General features: G+C 41.2%; 1 protein-coding gene across 4 annotated transcripts in view; it reads right to left on the reverse strand.

Moving 5' to 3' along the window:
- Window positions 1-4,680: 4,680 nt before the first annotated feature.
- scarf2 (scavenger receptor class F, member 2) overlaps window positions 4,681-16,145 on the reverse strand; it is a 28,753-nt gene continuing 17,288 nt past the window's right edge. For 2 of the 4 annotated variants that reach the window (XM_061672137.1, XM_061672135.1), the window contains exons 10-12: window positions 14,630-14,785; window positions 12,198-13,389; window positions 4,681-10,991 (exon numbers count right to left, since the gene is read on the reverse strand). In XM_061672137.1, the coding sequence (XP_061528121.1) occupies window positions 10,985-10,991; window positions 12,198-13,389; window positions 14,630-14,785 (1,355 nt within the window). In that variant the 3' untranslated portion in view covers window positions 4,681-10,984. Of the gene's footprint in view, window positions 13,390-14,629; window positions 14,786-16,145 lie in introns of all 4 variants that reach the window. The other 2 variants (XM_061672138.1, XM_061672136.1) reach the window with 1 other exon arrangement.

A 16,145-nucleotide genomic window follows, 5' to 3' on the forward strand; every position in this document is an offset into this window, starting at 1 on the left:
TCATTCAAAGTTGGGTCAGCCTGTGGTATTACGTGTAAACGGAAACCTCAATCCTCATTAAGTCCAACTTTAGTGCGCAGATAGCAGATGGATGGCAGTGTGAGGGAATAACACACACAAGCACTGGCTGGGTGAAGTTGTGAAAGAGCAAAACCGTTGAAAACAAGCACACATTTGACTGATTTCTACTCAATGACCTCGAAATAATTGTTGGCAGTTACTTTTCTTACTTTTTGTATGTAGACTGTAGCTGATGGACCAGCCAGGACACCACCATGCACATTTAGACAAAAAACAAACAAACAAACAAACAAACAAACAAAACAAAAAACATTTACACTCACAGTCGTATCTATGGACAATTTAGAGCAGGTTTCTTCCCAAAAAAATCACAGGATGCAGGGGCCACACTGACGTTCTTCAACTATAATTTATTTAAAATGCTAACACCAATCCATCACACTCTGTAAAAATATATTGAGCAATTATAGATTTTTGGCCAGCAGTCCTGTACCCAACAAGGATAGAGCTGCCCCTGCACTGGGCAGCAGAATCTCCACATCTCCACATTTATAACCAAAACAGGAGTAATCTGGACTAAGCTGACCTTGACACAGAGCAACTGACAATTTTGAGAACAACTGGGTTAAGATGTTAAAAATCAGGAATCAAACTCAAAATCTGTTTATTCCACCGTTGAAGGCTGAATGTGCACGAGCCCATAAGTACCTACATCTCGGTCAAATGCACTCACAAATAGTATAGGGGCTGGCAACCTTAGGTTGATCCCGGCAACATTAAATAACAAAACCTCAGAGGAAATGTTTAACCCACAAACATTTGACCCACAAATGCTCGTAATATACAACACTAAACATTTCGGTGGTCGCATTTACATTTACGTACAAGAAAGAGAAATCGTGAACCGTCTTTGTGAGACGAACTAAAAAGAGACTTTTTGGAGGCTCCTTGTGGCCGAGTGTCACTACATCATTACTCGTCTGAGCGCCCATTTGTGAGGTCGGCCTGCTGTGCGGTTTCCCTTCATTTGTGCCATCAAGTGCAGCCGATTTTAGCTCGCTGCCGCTGCAAGGGAGTTTGGGGTCTACGGTAATGACAGTGTGCAGTAAGTAGATGTGACTGTAAATGTAAACACACATGCATTTAATGCTGGCATCCCTTGAGCAGTTTTGCCTTGTGAGAAGACTTAGCTCCCTTTTCCAGTAAATAGTAGTTCAGACTTACTGCATATCCACAGGGCAAAGAAAGCAGAGGTTACAAAAGTACTCAAATGCTTTATTTAAGTAGAAGTACCTGTATAGTCGTCGTTAATATTTATTTCTTTATTTTTACAACATTTAAGACCCCAAGATGTCAATAACTCGGGATCTCAACCATGGTTGATTTTACCTCTCTATTTCTATTTTGTTTTTACGTGTCATCATCTGCGGAGGTTGAAAAAAGTAACACGTTGACAAAATAAAGAGTCGAAAGTACATATACCTGTATCTGGTTTTAAATGTAGGAGTAAAAGTAAAACGTTGTCAGAAAAATAAATACTCAAGTAAGGATACCTGAAAAATCCATTTAAGTACAGTAATGTTACTTCCCACTCCTGCGAAAAAGGACGTGTAAAAGGGTAAGGATGACTAGAATTAGAGCACATTCACATCTCTTGCAAACACTGATACTGTAAGAGATAAAAACAAAACTCCTCTGCTGGTATCTGATCTAAGGGAAATGACGGCATAGCAGGAAATGACAACACATTCATGTCTGATAGGCTGGCCTTCCAAAAGTCAGTCGCATAATCAAAAATGAAATCATTCCTACTGGCGGTGAGTGTAAAGTAGCTTTCTGCAAATCTCGAATGTTTCTTCCACTCGCACGGGTTTGACTGAAGCCTCATCCATCATCGACTCTCGACTCAAATTAATATTTTCAACCGCTTTCAAGTGTAACTCGACTCCGCTTTCTTTCTGCTTTGCATTGCAGAAAATATTTGTCTTTTTCCCCCTCGCTCATAAATTTCTTTCTTCCTCTCCTCGCGGGGACTCAAATGGCTACCAGATGTGGTTCCAATCGACTCCGGTTGCTATGGAAACACTTGGTTTTTCTAGGTCCGGAGTGTTTTTGGCTGACTCATTGGTGGTTGCGTTTTTTTTAAAATTTTTTAATTTTTTTTAAAGCGCTGCTGTTTCGATAGGCCTGGCGCGCTCCATGTCATGTTTGGACTGGCGGACAACATGTCACTGAGCCCCCCGTTCCCACACGTCTAACCACAACTGTTTGACCACACTTTGCCTTGCAGCGTATAGTCGCTCCTTTGTGTGATGTTGGGTTGCAGACCCAAAACAATTACACAGAGCCAAGTATTTAAAAAAAGTGACAGACGAGATTGATTCAGAGATAATCAAGTTCAGAACGGGGGACAGAGAAGGAAAGTACAATGTAAAATGTACTTACTGTACGTTATGTGGATGGTCACGGACAGAAAGGCCTTCACTGCTGGCTTAAACGCTATCACAAGCACTGACCTACATTTACAACTGAAACTCCAATACAGTGGTGACTTGACTTTCGAGTTTAATTTGTTCATCTTTCCCCATTGAAATGAATGAAAATGCCATTAATCTGTTCCTGCTCTACAAAAACACACAAACAAAATGTTTTATTACATTTTTAATAAAAAATCAAATAAATAGCACTCTACAATATTGTACTTCCTAAAAACATACAGTAATGAAATGATTAAATAAAATGTAAAGAATTGAACAGTTTGTATATCATTATAATTCAATGAGCAATGTGCTACTCATTTGGCTGTGCGCAATTTGGCTACCAGGGGGAAGTATAATACTGTCCATAAAGACAGGCCTACGACACATTTTGACAAATTTGACAATGAAACACAAAAGAAGACTGTCACAACTTAGCTGTAGTAACAGTAATCGCTTCATGCAGAGGATAAGGAATATACCCGTGTGTCTACATGTTTTGCTACCGCTTGTGTTAAAAAACAAGTTTTTTAAAAGTTTATACTTATTGCGGCATCACTGCTCGTTTCGTTAGCCCGTCTATGGCATTTTGTGCACGCATTAAGCTATCAGACTTTCGTTAAGTTAATGTGGTTTTGTTAAATACACAACGTGTGTAAATTCTCTTTGTTGGATATTTAGTTGTACAGTAAACTTCAACTGGGAGTGGGAATAAGCAGCTTGAAGAAAGCACTTGGCCTCTTTGACGAAGAATTGTTCACTGTTTGCCAAACTGCTGCTTATTTTGAAGTTTGTCACCGGCATAGCTAGCGCTCTTCACTCTGCAAATCAAGACAAAAAAATAGAGGTAAAAAAAAAATAGAGGTGTATTTTTTTCTCCATGAATATTAATTTATAACAGTCTGTTCTCTTCATTTCATGGTATTTCACTTAGCCTCACCATTTCCAGTACATGTATGTAAATGTTAATTTTTTTGTCCAATCAGATTCGAGCCACTATGTGTTGCCATGTCATTCTAATCTGCCCAGGGCCTTCTCAAGCAGGAGCGCTGGTCCCGTTAGGGGTCGTCACAGCTTGTCATTCTTTTCCATCTTTTCCTTCTCCCGCATCCTCCTCTCTAACACCAACTGCCCTCACGTCTTCCCTCACTACATCCATCAACCTTCTCTTTGGTCTTCCTCTAGCTCTCTTGCCTGGCAGCTCCATCCTCATCATCCTTCTAACAATATACTCCCTATCGCTCCTCTGGACGTGTCCAAACCATCGAAGTCTGCTCCCTCTAACTTTTTCTCCAAAACATCGAACCTTGGCTGTCCCTCTGATGAGCTCATTTCTAATTTTATCCAACCTGGTCACTCCTAGAGCGAACCTCGACATCTTCATTTGCGCCACCTCTAGCTCTGCTCTAATCCGTACATCATGGCTGGCTTCACCACTGTCTTATAAACATTCCCCTTCATGCTTGGACCCATTTCTTCACTTCATTACCAGGAGTGCTGGCCCATGTAACAAACACTGTGGGACTGTTTCTTGAACCAATCAGATTTAAAAAGTTTGATGGCCTTCGATGACCTCAGCATTTTCCCATCCTCTGATTGGTTGCGTAGAGCAAACCTTGCTGCAGTGAACTTAAACTAAAAAAACGCATCTTTAGCAATTTGCACATATTAATACATTCAATTATCAGCATCTCTCATGATTGATGATTTTTTAAAAATGTTTTTGTCAGGTTATTAGATATTAATGATTTTGAACTGCTCCTGATGATGTACGTGCCACAGTTGCATGTTGTTGTATTGCATTTTTGTGTAATATTGATGGTTTTATAACTGCAACGTGATAGTGTTGGTATCAAGAAGAGGATTAAGTCAATTAAGTCCCCTCTTAAGTCCCATGTACCAAATGCGCTGCCCGCCACTGGTACAATATGTGAATATATTTCACAATGCTCACGTCAATAAAACCTTTTCTTCGCTTATTATGAGGAGGTGGAGGAGACATACTACAAGTGAAGCATGTGTGGCTATATTTGATTTTAATCTAACATTTGTATTGTTCGATTACTTAAATCAAACATATTTCTGCCACTTTCAATTAACCTGGTATATTCAATCTTCGTCCATCACTGTGCTTTCTTTACCACGTCAAGTTACGCTATTTGTATTGTGTCCTAAAGCTCGGGTCACTGGATTTATTGTTATTTCCGCCATTTTCTCCATCTCATTTACCGTACAACTCATTACGTTGGTCACTATGGTGGTACTTAAGAGAGCTAAGTATTTTTTTTTAGGTGGTAGTTGGTGTAAAAAAAATAAAAAAAGAACACCCACACAGTCACGTTGACACACGGCTGTTTATTTGAGTTCCTGTGTTTGTTTATCCCATTCCATTCTCCATGTTGCACGGAAGTGATAGTTTTCAGTCGACCTACCAATAAACGACTCTGTGTCCAAATCGCCAAAGGGTGTACAGAGAACCCGTTAGTTTATCTGCCCTGAACAACTTTGGACAGTGGAGATTGGCAGTATACTTCAACTGGGAGCAGCAATGAACAGATTGAAGCATTTTTTAAAGAATTTTTGACTATGTGCCCAACTGCTACTTTGTTGTCAAGTGAGTGAGTTGACTACCAAAATCTTTCCAAATTTTGCCTGCAAGTCAAAGCAAAAAAATTAATCTACAAACATTTGTAAGTCAGGTTACTCGTATCTCAAGGCACCACTGTATTTCTATGTCTATTTCCCATGAAGAAAATGTTTTGGCCCATCATAACAGATTGCATTTCACTTTGGTTGTTCTCAAAATTGCTTGCATTCATGCATTCAACCCTCCAAAAATTACAGATGAAGTGAAAACAAAGCTGTTTTGCCTTCTGGCTCCAATTACCAACCACATGATCTCTCCATCCATTCTTATGTGCATCCTCTTCCTTCAATGTCTTCACAGCCTCGGCTATGTCCCGCTAAGGAGGACATATACGCAGCGCGTGATTGCGTCCTGTTACAGACATTCCACTGTTTCCCCTTGTGAAAGGAGCTCTTGTCCCCCATCCCGGAGCGATCCAAACTAACAGTTCCCTGGTTTCCTCTGCCTCTTTGAAGGGCGGTTGTCGACCCCAGAACCCTGCTGCTTGGACCCACAGGAAAGGGTCAAATATCAAGGATGAAAGACAATTGGACGTTTATTGGATTATGAGTCAATATGTACTTTTTTTTCTACAGCACAGATGTTCTAGCTGAGTGTTGTCTGGAATAATAGCTGAATATGGGTCAAGCATCCCTGAGAAGGCCACAACAAATAATCTGATGTTTAGAAACTGATTTAAAAGCCAGTCATTGAAACACTAATACAAAATATTTTTCTACTTCAATGTTTTTCTCTATTTTTAATAAAAATGATCTTATTTATAATAACAAGCAGTTATTGATTTTATTGAATTATAACTTTTCAGGTTTATTCCAAGCTTTCTGTGAAAAACATCACATGGTTCTAATCCAGCCTCAAATTGAAGTGATCAAATATGGTTCCGTGCCCTACAAAAAGCTACAGCTGGTCTCACAATAGTGGCATTGCTTTTTAAAAAATGTTTTTTTTTTTAATTCCAGGTAAGTAAATGAGAACACCGACTTAATGACCATACAAATATGCTTAAAAACAAACCCCAAAGGACAAAATACACTTTTACAGCTGGTAACAGTGTTACAGCATTTGAGGCCCTCCTGTACACAAATGCAAGCCCCCAATTTAAAAATTGCCACATCATTATTACACGTTATGGTTTTTCGTATGCAATGGTTTCGTCAGTGGTATCATCATATTGTACAATCATTTCTTGTATGGAAAAGGGGTAGGTGGAGTTTACAGTTTTCCTGTGCAGCTGTTAATGCCATATAATTATACTCTGCATCATGCAGTTAAGTGTTCCACAAACAATAACATCAACAGAGAACAATTACATTGTGAACTTTACAGGATGGAATTTTGATTAAAAAGTAAAAAAAAAATAAAAAAAAGTAACATAGTACAAAGGAGTATTATGTCCGCACAGTAAAAAAAAATGGTTGACTTGTTTAAATTGGTCAGTGGGGGCTTTGGGCATGCACCATTCATTTTTAGTCTGGACACAGAGCGGTCAAACACTACAACAAACACTGTAATTGACAAGTGCAATTTGTCGGCTTGGTGATGAAGTGCTGGCTTCACAGCAGTTTGCAGTCGTTGTTTTACCTTCAGGGCTTTAAGAACAGTCGCCTCAAGCTCAGCCCCGAGGCGCCATGGTAACAAAATCCCTAATCACAATTCAGCAGTATGTCACTTGCATGAGACCGGGCCACCCTCTCAAACGGCCTGATTTAGCCAAGACAACCTTTTAATTTTTGTTCCTTTGGGTGTCGATAAAGGCATATCACAAATATTATGAAGACACAAATTGTACAAAAAAACCCAAAAAACAACTATGCATAATTATTTCATTTAAGTCTGACAAACAATCATGTGATTTCAAGTCCCCGTAAAGTACAAATGATGATTATTATTTTTTTGTAAATTTGACACACCACATAGAAGAGTGTGAACAGCCCTGCCAAATTTGAATGATTAAAAAAAAATATATTCTATGAAATGAGGCTTCAAAATTGTCAAAAATCAAGCCCTTATCTCCGCTCTCTAACGGCGTTTGTACGTTGAATGCATGAAACTATGCCCCGCTGAAAAATTAATACTACTTTGTCTAGCATCTTTCTGATACCTACACATCCCTACATGTTTGCGCTGTGAAAATATATCTGCTTAAAGCCTCTGCTGGCTGGAATACATCCTACCGGGTCGTTGCAGGGCTCTTCACGCCGCAACGAAAGGCACCAGCCACCAGCTAGCTTGCGAGCTAACATGTTTCCGGGGCTCCGCTGGGCCGGCGAACGGGCAGTGGACTTTTCGTAGGCTTAGCCTCCTCTCTTGGGAATTTAAAGAACGGCACAGAGCTGTTCTGCAAAATGTGCCATCAAGGCAAGATATAAGATGTAAGGCATAGCCAGCTAGCTAACTGCACGCTGTAGCGGTAGATAGAAATACGCTTAGTAATAACTACGTAACACACACTTAAGCGGGATAACCACTGATTTGAACGATGGCGCTCAAGTTGTTAGATAGTGGGGGAGGAGCGACTCATGCCGGATGCCCAAGTGTGTCACTGGGCGCCACCCAAAAAGTCAGAAAAACCGACATGGTGAAAAACACTTTAACGCTAGAGTACCTCCACAATTGAGTACTACACAGTTCATGTTTGCCTGTTCCTGAATGGGTAGTGACTCATGCGATCATCTAATCAGAATTTTCAGACTCGAATCAGACCGAATCTTAGGATGTCATTCTTCTTACTTTATTCTGAGCAGCGCTGCGACTGGTTAGAGCGTCAGCCTCACAGTTCTGAGGACCCGGGTTCAATCCCTGGCCCCGGCTGTGTGGAGTTTGCATGTTCTCCCCGTGCCTGCGTGGGTTTTCTCCGGGCACTCCGGTTTCCTCCCACATCCCAAAAACATGCATTAATTGGAGACTCTAAATTGCCCGTAGGCATGACTGTGAGTGCGAATGGTTGTCTGTTTGTATGTGCCCTGCGATTGGCTGGCAACCAGTTCAGGGTGTACCCCGCCTCCTGCCCGATGACAGCTGGGATAGGCTCCAGCGCGCCCGCGACCCTAGTGAGGATAAGCGGCTCAGAAAATGGATAGATAGATGGATTTTCGGCCTTTGTTTATAATAATATAGTAATAAAACAATTTATTTTCTCTTGCAACGTCTGAGGGCTTGACTATGACTATTCCAATCCCATAACTTTCTAAGGGAATGTAAACGCTATTCAGTACTCCAGCAAATACTTTTTCTAGTTTTACAATGTTAAATAACAACCACAGGTATGACGATAAAATCAGTTTTCCTTATTACGTATACATTCGGTATATTTATGTGTGGTTGAGGCCAGCTATCAGGCTAGCAACGCTGTAGTCTCTGTCGGTCTTCGTTGACTGGACGGCGGCTTAAAAGTGTCGCAGGGTATCATTCAAAACATCAACAGTGATGTGTTCAGTTCTCAGTTGTCAGTTTTTGTGCCAGGATGTGTCTCAGCATTTTAATTTAGTTGTTTTCTTTACATTGATTTCATCCCTTCTTGTCTGCGAGTTGGTTTAAATCTGAATGAGTTAACTCATTCTGCTGTCACTTCATTTTTGCCTCACTTCCTCAGCAGCATCCCAGTCATGAAAGGTGTTGTAATTACCAATTGAAGTGAATGACTAAATCATTCACTATTGTTTTAAATGAGCTAATTTGCATCATCAGAGTAAAGTATGTTTACTTATCAGAAAATCTCACTGTGTCAGGTTGCTATGTTTGCTCGTATAATCTAACGGCAAAGGGTGGTGCGCATTTATTTGGAACAATGAAATTAGGTTTTGACAGGAACTGCTTGAGACATTCGATGGGATGTTTGATGGAATTTTCTGAGCCAATCAGAATCAAGTATTCACCAAGACCATGGAATAATACTGCGTGGTCTCGCACAAACAGAATTGTAGCTGCTCTTCCAAGATTCCTAAAAAAACATTTTGTTTTAGAAAATAGAGCTATTGTAACATTCTTGGAAACATGAATATATTTCCACACAATTTTTCCATTTTCCATTCTTTTCCAGAGCTGGAAATTTATGAAATCAAATTGGTTCAAAAAGGAGGCAGCTGGTCCCAGCCAGCGTGGATTTACACATTTTACAGCACAACATCGGATGACGGATCCTGGTTAAAGTAAGCCATTTTAAACTATCTAAAGGAACATATTTTCCGGAGGGAGAAGCGTCAGTCAAACTGTGCCACAGTACTCTCTTTTCTGTTCAATCAATAGTTTTGAAATAGTCTAATTGGATTTTGTATTAGTTGGACAATGACATTTCTTTAGTTTGGAACAGTACAAGGAGTAACGATTCAATTCTAACTGGAAGTCATTCGTTACTGTCAACATACAGTACATACCAAATCGGGATTCAGAGAGTGAGTCTGAGCACGAGTATTGAGAAACAAATCTTTGAATTCACTTTATAGGGCTTTTAATGTGATTGTCAAAACATTTGTCTGCTCTTGAGAAAGACCTGAACATAAAGAAAACACCTCTTTTGTTGTCTTTGTTCAATCATCAACAAAAAAAAGTTTTGAGAATAATTAATAGCATTACACGAAGGAAAGATGGCAGCTGTTCGTCTCAGACTGTTGCGTTAATTTGTGTGGGAGTTGTAACTTTACAGCTTTTTCTCATAATTTCACAATTTCTCTTTTCAGTGTGGCCCTAATACTCCTTTGGAACATACAACATGAAGGCCAGTTCATTGACACACACAGAGAAAAAACACAGAGGGTCATATAAGCACAGCTTACAAAGACAGTAAAAAGTACACAATTTATACATGTTGAAAAAGATGCAAAAGTAACATAGGAACTTGTACCTTAAAAAAGACAAACTTTCAAAATAGTTATTCAACAACACCCTGAACAATAAACCGTTTCCTCTTGAAAAAACATGAATCATTCCAGTTTAAGTACCTGTGATTCCACCTTTTGCTTAAAACCAACACAAAACAAGGGAGACTAGCTAATAAAATTATGTTGCTTAAACTGATCCACAGTCGAGGCACACTTTAACACGCTACCATTTAGTTTCACCCTAAAAAGCAGCTTGTTACTTCAGCATTGAATGACAATATGATCCTTTCGGCCAAAACATTTGATGTTTTTTTAAAAAAATCTTTATTATAACCTGATGACAGAAACAGACAAGAGAAAAAGGTCCTTATCACATTCATTCATCTGTTTTTTGAGAGAACAGTCGTTTCTTGACACATGCGTTCATAGACAAAACATTACACCAAAGTTATGTTTTATTAAATGCAGCTTGCGCGAACACCAGATGACTGTGGTTTGGAAAATGGACGGTTTAAAGGGTTTCATAAGCATGACAAAAAGTTCACGCAGCCCAACGTTGGCTTGGGATTTCAGCTTAATATGTTGATTTCTGTCCAAGGAGCAACATTCTGGTGATTTGGGTGCCTGTCCAAACACTCAAAATCAAGAAAATCTGCTCCAAATCTGCTGATGTCTTTGTAACTTGGAACCTTTTCTACTTGGTTGGTTGGTTGGTTTTCACAGCTAAGAAAAAGTGAAACACTAAACATCACAAAAAAACTTTCTGTTTATAGGTCAGGAGCATCTGGACAGCAAGCATCACTGTAAATTCCGGACTTGTACTCAAGTCTATGTCTTACTATTTTGCAAACTGCTTGAGTTTGCTCACTCCTTCACACCCCTGCATCTGTTACATTAATTCAGAATTGTGTAAAATATTGAGTTGGCTACAAAAGGTAAAAAAAAATGTTTTTTCTATCATGCATGCTGGTCCACAGAAATGTGAGAAAAATAGCTTGTCATCTTCAGAGGAACCAGTATGTTTAGTACCTGTGAAGAGTATTTATAAACAGAATGATACACTGCAGAGCTGCTGGTTTGACTAATGTTGCATTCTAGAAAACTGGGAAGTCGCAAATTTCCAACTTCTGACCAGGAAAAGTGCAACAGGTTTGTCACGAGTTAGGGGAATGTATGTATTCTGACTAGGTATTGTCGTTTTATACCCGCATGGAAGTTGTTTCATTTTGAGTGAAACGACAGAAACAGCGGCACGGTAAACGACTGGTTAGAGCGTCTGGCTCACAGTTCTGAGGACCGGGGTTCAATCCCTGGCCCCGCCTGTGTGGAGTTTGCATGTTCTCCCCGTGCCTGAGTGGGTTTTCTCTGGTCACGCCGGTTTCCTCCCACATCCCAAAAACATGCATGGTAGGTTAATTGAAGTCTCCAAATTGCCCCTAGGTGTGAATGTGAGTGAGAATGGTTGTTTGTTTATGTGTGCCCTCCGATTGCCTGGCAACCAGTTCAGGGTGTACCCTGCCTCGTGCCCGATGATAGCTGGGATTGGCTCCAGCATGGAGAAGCGGCTCAGAAAATGGATGGATGGACGACAGAAACAGACTGCACTGTGTGACCTAAACCAGCAGAGGTGATTGCTGTTAGTTCAGAGCAACATCCATCCCATGGAAACTCTTCCAGCAATATTATTCTTACTGGCATTAAAACATTGAACTGGCATTCAAAAAAATTAAAGAGAGAGATTATTCCACCCCAATAAACACCATCTTTAAAAATAATTATTTGATTCATAGATTGTTTGTGTTCCCTATAGTCAAGGAAATTGAAATCCAAATGCCCAATAGTAGACACAATGCAAGATAATCTTTTTAAGAAGTTTTGATTTCTTGCCTGAACTATTGACTGTCTCTTCGCAAACATTTTTTTTTTCATCACAGTTGGCAACTTTATTTTAATTTAAATTTTTTTGTAAGGAATGAGATCAGACCGCGAAGCTCCAACTGGCATGTATCCAACTTCCCAGTTTTCTTGAATGAAGCATTGGCCACAGATTGTGTTTTGAAACAAATACAGATGGTGGAATGCATATAGATATGATATGATGATCTTTGGTTAAAAAACATTCATCACACGTTCGTAGGCCCTGGTGTCACTGCAGACTTGTGTCAGTTTCCAACGAATACATTTTTAGTCTCTTTGCATACAAATGCAGCAAATTTGTGAAATAAACACACTTACTTGACCATCTGGGGTGGCATGATGGCTGTCTTTTGCTGGGGTGTTTTGCTCTCTGGCGTATCCAAAGTAGCCTCCTTGCCTTTCTTCCTCGGTGGCTTTTTAATGGGAGTCTTCTTCGGTGTAGCATCGGCCACCGGATCCCCCGCCCTTGAGCCGTTCAAGTCCTGCTTTTCCGGGCTCTTGGCTTCAGGGGTCCCGTGGTCAGTGGTGATGGGCGCCACCATCTTCTGGAGGCTGTTGGAGGTGGGCAGCAGTGGCTTAGTGGATCCCTGCTGGCTCAAGCCTGTGGACGGGGTCCTTTTGGCTTTCTGCGGAGGTGTGGGCCTCTCCCGGGTTCCCTTGGGTGTTGATAGTCCGTTGGTCTTCGTCAGGCCCGTCCCCTCGTTCCTGTTGATGCTTTGGGTTTTCTCCTTGAGCTGAGCAGCTAGGAGGGTGGCGGCCTCAGAGTTCATGTGGGGATGGATGACCTTGGGGCTCTTAGGGGGATCCTTGTGGGTCTCTTTTGAAGTATCAGTACTCTTCTTCTCAGACGTAGTGGTGTGGAAGTTACTAATCTTCCTGAGGGCGCTCTGAACCACACCATTGATGTGCTCCATGTGACTGGGACTGCTGTGCTCATCCCCAGACTTCTTGCCTCGAAGAGGTTTGTGTTTATTGGGTGAGCCATGTGTGTCACCGTCGTGCTTTCTCTGCTGATCACTGCTCTTCTCACTCTTGGCTGAGACGTCACTGGGGCTCCTCTTTTTCTCTTTCGGAACGGTGAGGGCTTTAATCCCAGCCTGCCCTTGCTGTTCTGGCTGGGGAGTGCTTCCGTGGATCCACGATACCTTTGGCTTGGTTGAGGGGTCTGGTGGCCGTGGCTTGGGTTTACCAGGTGACGGTGGTGGTTTTCCGTTACGCTTATACTCTGGGTTTGGTAAGTCCCCATCTTTGCCAATATTTTCCTCCTCCTTGGACTGCTTGGAGAGACGGGCAATTCGGGCGTAGAGGGTTGCAGCTGCGTACTCTGAACCGCTGGTAGAGCCTTCACTGTCCGAGGACTTCAACACAGGTTGATCACCGCCCTCCGGTTTAACGACACTGGTATCCTTAAGGGAGGTGTACTCTCCTGCATCCTCAACAGTGGGAGCAGCTTCTGGCTTCTCAGTTTCTGGACTGTGGCTGCGCTTCTCCTTGCTTTCATTCACAGACTCTGCGACACATAAACAGGAATTTTTGCATTAAAAATCAAACCACATTTGTGATTGGATTCTGGGAATTTAAGTCACTTTAGCGATATTCCAGTGAGTTCCTGTGAGTTTGGTAACTTGATACTGCCTTCTTGAGATCCCATCAATATCTGATTGTAATTCTCTCTTTTAATGGAGCATAATAGCCTAATAAAACTCATCAAACGCAAACAAGAAGGCTTGATCATGGCCAGAAAAGCAAAGATCTGGCAGAGACATGGCAATGATGGCCTCCAATCAGATTGCTCCTATGAGACGCTCACAGCCCACATAGGGCATATTTGTACGGTGTCTGGGGGACTGCATCGCATTTATCCTTGATAGCAGTAAGGGGGAGAAAAGTGGTGATGATTCTATTAAAAATACTATTTTGATTTTGAAGTGGTGTGTCACAAAAGAACATCTTTCCACTGTCTTCTAAATACTAAAAAATAGCAGTTTGTAGTTAATGTTGTAGCTAAGATCAGAATGTGGAGAGTGTTTATTTTACATATGGCAAAAAATTAGGGCAATTTCTTGGACCAGCAACTCATCAGCGTGTTGCTGATTTTTGTGGTTGTCGAAAATGAATGTATATTACTGTATGTTCTTCATCATTCATTTATATCTACAGTATATGTCAATGTTACGGAAATACAGTACATGATGTCGCTAGTAAGTTTTACTTCTGGAGGGTAACCACATTTTTACTGTTTTGAGATATTCCTGTCATCAACACATTCAAGCAATGATTTCTTGACATGCAGACACATACATAAGAGTTGGAAGAGATTTGACATGGCTGATATTGTCATCCCTCTAATTCTACTCCATAATCTCTTTATGTTGGAAAGAATAAGAAAACCCGAGTGCGCTAAATCCAACAAATCCAGCACTTCCCGCGTAGAAAGCGATGGAAAGTGTTTTTTCCCCCCGAAACATCAAGAAGTGAAGTTTGGATTTGAGCCACATGCTGACTTGACCGTACTGTTTCCTGTTTAGACTCCTCTTGCTCTAAAAGTAAGACACAGATGGCACATGACGAGAGGCACGGCTCCCCATAATGAGATTTGCAGAAGTGTATGAGTCACCGCGTCAGGGGATCCATGTGTGTCAGCAGCATGTGTGTGAGTGGAGAGGCCACTTATGCCAACAACACGTTTGGCATGTATATGTATCAGCGCAGATAACTAATGTGTTTAGTTATTCCCCGCAATGACTCACCTTCATTGGGCACGCAGTAAACTGGGCCCTCGTCGCCACTCTCGAAGGAGGAGAAGGACTCCTGGGAGGACCAGGAGGGAGGGGAGGGCTGCTCGGCCACCGATGGGGGCTCGATGAAACTGCAGTTGAAGTTGTGCTCGGGGTCGTGGTGGGCTACTGGGAACACAAAACAAAAGCAGAAGCTCAGAGGTCAGAGAGAGGGTATTGTACCATGTTACAAGAACAACAGTCTGCTCTCACAAAGGCTGCCGAGTGGTAGGAAATGGACTTGGTATTGGTTTTACATGTCAGTTAACAGAGTGAGTGTGATTTTCAGGATTTGGAGTTTTTCTCAGTGATTGATGCCACATGCCAAAATCAAGTTGGCCGTTGACTTTCTGTCAGGCTATAAATTAAATTTACTGTAGCTTTTTGAGACAATAGTCTGACTGACAACTGATAATCTAGTAACTCAAAGACAACTCTTCTAAACTTATCGCCAGCCATTGTTGCTTTTAAACAGCTTCCAAATTGTAGCAGACTACAAAGGATACATTACGCCTTTGAAAAATTATATTCTGCTATGAAAATATCATACGCAGATGTTATTTTTATTGTTAATGTGTGTCTTTACAAAGCTGAAAAGCCCTGTGAGGTCATTCAATTCTGAATTTTGACCTAATTATTCAGGAACAACTAAACTTGCACAAAACTTTGGAGTTCAAACAGCCATACAGTAGCAGTCTGCATGGCCGCAGTTCAGGTCAGGTCTAAACTGCACTGAGTGTTATTTGACATGACCATTTGCAGGCCTGTTTAGTCCTCAGATAATGGAAGATAGTTCAAATGGCTGAACTCTTTAATGTCAGTGTGTGTAGTGTAAGCAAATTACAGTTACTACTCATTTATTTTCCTGAGGGTCCAACACTAACGGTGGCTCGACGGCCTTGGGCCCGTATGGCATTGTGTTGGGCCACCACATACCTGACCAGGCCAGTACAAATAGCATCAATAAATACAATGAAATCAACACATTATTGCTTTTTACCCCACCGATTTTGAGTATTATCCACTTAAATCCATCAAAGCATTTTACTTCACCACTGTGCACATTTTTCTCGCATGTCAGGTTAACAAGCAGCGATCGGCCAAAATAGGGGTACCCCCCAGGGCCGCCACTCATCAAGGCTTAATGTTGTACAATGCTGAGGGTAAAAGAAAGATGTCTATTTGATTAAGGGGGATTTCTTTTCTTTGTTCAAAGGAATGACTTACGCTGCGACTAATTGAGACATGGCATCTATTAGAGTAGGGGCCACTTCTTGAGAAAATGTGGTACGAGCTTATTTCCTGCTAAAGCCATGTGACATTCCGATGTGCCTTTTTCCGTAGCCTCAAGTCAACACAAGCGTGTCGAACGAATGTGCGAGATTCCTTGTTGAGGGTCATCGCTTAGAGCGAGAAATACCAAGCAGCTTCTCTATGCAAGGACTGCAGTTATGTTAGTCAACAGGACAACACATGGACAATTTGCAAC

The sequence above is a fragment of the Phycodurus eques genome, chromosome 3 (assembly GCF_024500275.1).
Source record: "Phycodurus eques isolate BA_2022a chromosome 3, UOR_Pequ_1.1, whole genome shotgun sequence".
In the NCBI taxonomy this organism is placed as follows: Eukaryota; Metazoa; Chordata; class Actinopteri; order Syngnathiformes; family Syngnathidae; genus Phycodurus; species Phycodurus eques.